The sequence below is a fragment of the Arvicanthis niloticus genome, chromosome 19, assembly GCF_011762505.2.
Source record: "Arvicanthis niloticus isolate mArvNil1 chromosome 19, mArvNil1.pat.X, whole genome shotgun sequence".
Lineage (NCBI taxonomy): Eukaryota > Metazoa > Chordata > Mammalia > Rodentia > Muridae > Arvicanthis > Arvicanthis niloticus.
In genome coordinates this window covers 29,149,405-29,155,404 of record NC_047676.1, presented here as the reverse complement: position 1 = coordinate 29,155,404, position 6,000 = coordinate 29,149,405, and the positions used below count along the sequence as shown (strand labels likewise).

Here is a 6,000-nt window from a genome sequence, read left to right as displayed (position 1 = left end):
TCAGGGGACGAGAACAACCACGGCCTTCAGGAAGACGTTCTGAAAGATCCCACATAGGAAGTAGAGCTCGGAGGTATTTTCATAGTGTTTAATAGGAGTTCACAAATTCTGTGGCAGCCACTGGTCCTCACAAACTGAGGATGTTCATTTACTTGCTGATTTCATAAAATTTAACATTTTAGAGGTCATTTTTTCCAAAGTGATTTAAAAATCAGTACATATAATAATAATATCCCTCTCCCAATTTAGCTGAGGTATTTGTAGTAGCTAATCTGTATGACAATTGTTCTGAAAACGCGTATAAAACTTGTAGGCTACAAAATGAACATCCCAACTAGTAAAATCACTCTCGGCATTAAAAAATAGTGTGTCAAAATGTAGTGTGTTTAACTGGAAAGTGTCACACTTATTTCAACTCTATTTTTAAAATAACATGGCGTTACTTTAAGAGAAATGCTGTTTTTCCAAAATAGCAGAATTGTTATCTTTCCCCATGGTTTAAAAAATAAGTATCACCATCATGACATCACTAGAAAGAAATGGAAGCATACAAGGAATAAACTATAGTTTCTTTTTATATCAAAATGTACTCTTGAAAATGTGTTTGGCACAGTGCTAAATCATATATAGTTAATACTAAATATTGCAGGATACAATAAAACCCTGGAGTTGTTTACACCCTCTTATGGGAATGAAAATAATAGATACCAATTATTCAGAAGTCAGCCTGTACAAACTGTATAAACAATATTTTATGTTTTGCTTTGAAAACCAATGATATAATAAATTTTACATAAAAGACTGCAAAATAATATAAATGGATTTAAACAGATCTTTACAATAAGAAATTCAAATGGAAACAGACAAGTAACAAAGAGAAGTAAAAAAATTTATTGCAGTATTCGCTCCTCCAGAGTGCCTGGGGATCCCTTTCTTGTACTGTTTTCAGGGTGACCTAATACAACAAAATCTACATTTACAAAAACTCCTTCTGCAGATAGGTCATAGATACTGCATGCTTTTTTTTTCTCAACAGAATAAATTATATATCCAGGAGATTCTGCCATTTTACAGCCTGGAGAAAACAGTGCCTCCCTGGAAACTGGGCTAAGCTAAAGAAAGCCATCCGCTGCTAGGTTCAACTCCAAGAACACTTTATTAAGAACATTAACAGACTAATTTCCAACATTCACTTGTTTATTTTTTAAACAGAAAGTTTTTTTTTTCCAAGATATAAACAATTTTGTTAAACTATAATACAGTGGGAGTAAAAACGAACCGAGAGACGTCTCTGCTGCACAACAGCGAAGGAAGCTCCCACAATAATGTCTGCCCAACATTCCTTCCTTTGTTCCTGCATCCCAGGTTCCACTCTTCAAAAAACTCATTTTTTTTTTTTTTTTTTGCCAGAATGTTGATATTTCAAGTTTTTTTGCCTTTTAAAAAAATTCCTGTAAATTTGGCTGCATGTACAAATTCATTAGCTGGAAGTCCCATCCTTGGCGGCATACAGGGATCGTAAAGTCTGGACAACTTTATTAGTCAGCTTATTAGCACTCGTTAGAGCAATTTTTTTGTAAATAATGTCTGACTCTTTAATAGTGTCTACCCAAGGCACCAGTTTGCGGCCATCGCGGCGCTTGGCCTCCGTCCAGGAGCCGCTGTAGGAGCCTGCCATCCACTGGACACTGACGCCACTGCTGGTCCTCTGCACTACTCTTGCAATCTGTGGTCGGTCTTTGTACTTTGGACAGCAAATAGCGATGACATCCATGACGTCAACACTTTCATTCATCTGTGCTGCCAACTCCGTAGAGTCTGAATTTCGTTTTGACCTTCTCAATGACTAAAACATTGGGAGGGGAAAAAAGACCAAGTGTTACACAGAAGAATTTTAGGGAAATTATTGTTTTTATTGCTTGTAATCCCTTGACGCCGGGAGTTGGGATTCCCAGCACAGTTCCATTGCCGGCAATGAGACGCACCGTGACCGCCAGCGCCAAGGGGTTAACATATACTTGTAAAACCATATAACTTTTCATTTGTACCCGTGTCTTTACTCGATATATAAAATTATTATATATACATATAAACCATAAAGCTACATAAAACTTAGCAACAATAAAAAGGATAGCACACATTAATACAATCCAAAAAATTATTAACCCTTTATGCTGAATAAATCTCATTTCTGGTTTTTTATTATCTTTTATGTTAAACTTTCTACAAAAGGATGTATAAATGGTTAAGTAGAGAATCTCTATCTACAAAATGCTTTGTTTTATAAGTATTACATTACTTGGTGTACATTTAATAGACTGACACATATAAGCACATAAAATCATTTTACGTAATACGCTGGGAAATACGTTGACTCCTCCTCCGCCTCACCCCTGAAGTGCCTCCTCCTCTATCCTCCCCATCACTCTCCTCATCTTCTGTGTCTGCTGCTGTGTTATTTTTAGGACTGCCCCCTCCAAGCAGCGAGGTAATCGCTTTGTTCCGAGCATTTGTGCTAGCTGACACCTCTCCTTCCTCTTCTTCTTCATCAGGGTCTAGATGTTCCATGAGAAGTTTAAACTAAAAAAGATTGAGAGTTTTCCGTAAATATTTAAACAACACAGTAAGATTCTTAAATGTTTTCTATGGTGGTGGTTTGTTTAGAGTGGGTAAGAGAGACCACAGCTACTGTGCAAATCAGGGATTGGTAAGTCTTTTCTGTATAGAGGCAGAATGACAGGCAATGCATCTGGGGCTGGTGGCCATATGGTCCCTGCTGCAACTGCAGCTCCCCGCTGCTGTATGACAGCAGATAGACTGATCACGGCCGGGTCATTGCAACTTTAGGACAGTGGATCGATTTGGATCAAGACCCATAGTTTGTTGGAGGTCTGTCCGAGTCACCAAATGTTCAGGAAATAAATATCGACAGGCCTTGGACTCAGCACTGGAATTAAAGGCATGTACTACCACACTCAGGATTTTGTTTATTCTAGAACACTTTCCTTTTTGGGGTGGTGGTCTGAGACAGGGTCTTAAAAGCTTGCCTAGAACTTTTATTACAGCCCAGGTTGTTCTTGAATTTACAGTCCTCCCACTTCAGGCTCCCATGTGCTGGGATTGTAGGGCATCTGCCACCAAGCCTGGATCTTTAAAGACATTTTAAAAAGGCACACTTAACATATTTGTCACACATGCACACACAAGCGCGCGCGCGCACACACACACACACACACACAGCATTCAAGCATATGTACAAGATATGTGTGGTGGTGCACACCTTTAATCCAAGCACATAGGATGCAGTGGAATGGGGAATCTCTGTGAGTTCAAGGACAGCCAGGGCTACACAGAGGAATACTTCTGAGAGGGGGTGGGGGTAGGAGGGGAGGGAAGGAGGATGGGGAGAGAATATGGATATGGAATGAATACAAGGAAAAACAATTAGTTGCCAGACTGGAGAGGAACACAATGGCCTGAGGGTAAGAGGATATCTAGCCACGGCTTTAACTTTTAAGGATAGAAGCCATGCTATCTATTAAATAATCTTCCGTCTTTGGCTCAAATAATGAGTGGACAGTTAGTTCCAAAGATGGTGCACACCACAGGGGTCCAATGGGAAGGCTAGCCCCACAGCCCCAGGATGCTCCTCAGTTCGGTACTCACGTCTAGGTACTGCCTTACTATGCTCCTCTTCACGTCCTCCGTCAGTTTGGAATTAGCCATGTCACTTCGCAGGAAGTCCAGTGTTTGTTTGGGATGAAAATGAACCCCCGTTTTCCGATTAATGGCTTTATCATACACTTTTGCAGATTCAGATGGAGAATATTTTTGAATTTTACTGTTTTGGAAATATAAAACCAGAATTTCAAAAAAGTTCAGGCACATACTTAAACTGATTCTAATTATTTCTTATTTAGTAATAACTCAATTTAAATCATACAGATTTCAACCGGTGAGAAGAAAAAGAAAAGACAAACATCCAGAGTGCTCCTTTGCTCTCATCGATGTCTGTACCAACAGGGATGGGGACAGACACCTGGCTCTGAGGAGGTGACAGACCTGGAGAATCCAGGTCACAAGTAAATGGTGTCATCTTATTGAAATCAGTTTCTCCCGTCTTATTTATAGACTACGGCTGTGGTGACAGGGCAGCTTTCTTATAACTGATCCATTTGACTGGTGTGCTAACTTTTAGTTCTTTTCTGTGGAGGGAACTTTTAACCTTTATTTGGGCGTGTCTGCAGACGTGTGTGTTCATCTCTGCACGTGTGGAGGCCAGAGGACAGTTTACAGGAATTAGTTCTCTCCCATCACTGTGGAGTCCTGGAAATTGAGCATGGCTTGCCAGGCCTGGTTGCAAGCACCTTTATGCACCAAGTCACCTCACTGGTCTTAGTTCTCTGGTTTCATTTATTTACTACTGTGTCGTGTATGTATCTGCACATGTGGCTGTCAGAGGGTAACCTGTGGGAGTCAGTTCTCTCCCCCATCATGTTGGCTCTGGGGATGACTCTCAGTGTCAGGCTCAGAGGTAACATCCACTTTATCTACTGAGTTACCTTAATAGCCCCTACTGTTGACTCTTGGCTCACTCACTGTATAGTAGCCAGAAAAACTGCTTGTAAACCTGTTTTGGATTTTTAGTGACTGCTTAAAATTCTTTCCAACTCTTTACCAACACACCAATACTTTAAACTGTTTTAAATTACTCTAAATTAGTTACCGACTTTTCACACCCAAATATTCTCTTAAAAATCTGCATTTCTAGGGCTTGCAGCAGAGCTCAGGGACAAAACCCATCGTACACACAGCAAACACAAGGCTCTGCCTTCATCTCCAGCACTGCATTAAGACAGTGGGAGTGCTCACTACCCCGGGGAGCCTCTTCTGTGATAAATAAGTCTCTCTCTTCCCCTTACTGTATTAGGGATAGAACTGAGGGTTTTACATAAACCACATGTTCCATTAGGGAGTTCTGTTCAACAGTTACAGCATTAAGTGGCTCGCTCCATGAAATAAACTATGTGTGCTGGTTTTATGTTAACTTGACACAAGCTAAAGTCACTGGAAAGCAGGGAGCCTCAATTAAGAAAACATCTTTGTAAGAATGGGCTCTAGCTAGGCAGGCCTGTAGGGAATTTTCTTAATTATGATCAATGTGAGGGCCCAGTGCACTGTGAGTGGTACCATCCCTGGGCTGGTGGTCCTGGGTTCTCGAAGAAAGCAGCCTGAGCAAGCCATGATCAGTAAGCAGCACCCTCCTGATTTCCTCAATGATGAACAGTGACGTGGAAAATAAAACTTTTCCTCACCCAAGTTGCTTTGTTCATGGTATTTCATCGTGGCAACTAAGACACATCCTCTTCACACTTGGCTACTGGTATTATTATTTGACTTGGTGATTTAAAGAAGATTTTTAAAGTTTATATGCTATGTGTGTGCGGTGCCTGCTGAGGTCAGAAAAAGCTCTGGGACCTCCTATGGCTGGAGATCCTTACAGGGGCTAGGAACTGAAGCTGAACCTTCATAGGAGAAATGAGTGCTCTTAACCTTACCTTTTCAGCCCCCACTTGGTGATTTAAAAAATAAAAAAATCCAAGCTTCCAATGACTGACATGCTCAGTGTCTCCAAGGGCTTCTGATAGTTCTTTATCTTTACTTTCTCTACAGTCAGTCTATGTTATAGTTACTCTTTCTGCATGGCACTTCATAATGTTAAAGTTGTGGCATATATTAAGACTAGACTCTCTAATAAAGCATTTTTTTAAATGAAAATCAATAAATTAGCATGTCATTTAAATCTGGAATGCATGAAGTGAAGAAGTATCTTTTTCTTTCTTTTAGTAGGTAAAAAACCCAAAATAATTGTTTACAACAAAGAAATACATAGCAATAAAATGAACCAAATCTGACCCATCTCATCCTGTCCTGTGGATTTTTCCATGGGGTCTGTTTTGATACTCTGAACAGGGCATGCTTTTCTCTTACTGTTTATGT

The 6,000-nt window shown here is 40.1% G+C and overlaps 1 protein-coding gene across 2 annotated transcripts in view; it reads right to left on the bottom strand.

Moving 5' to 3' along the window:
* Nucleotides 1-1,137: 1,137 nt before the first annotated feature.
* Nucleotides 1,138-6,000, bottom strand: part of Nipbl (NIPBL cohesin loading factor) — a 165,646-nt gene continuing 160,783 nt past the window's right edge. Inside the window, exons 45-47 of one of the 2 annotated variants that reach the window (XM_034523436.2) lie at nt 3,667-3,841; nt 2,392-2,580; nt 1,138-1,846 (exon numbers count right to left, since the gene is read on the bottom strand). In XM_034523436.2, coding sequence (XP_034379327.1) covers nt 1,481-1,846; nt 2,392-2,580; nt 3,667-3,841 — 730 coding nt within the window. In that variant the 3' untranslated portion in view covers nt 1,138-1,480. Of the gene's footprint in view, nt 1,847-2,350; nt 2,581-3,666; nt 3,842-6,000 lie in introns of both variants that reach the window. The other variant, XM_034523437.3, reaches the window with a different exon arrangement.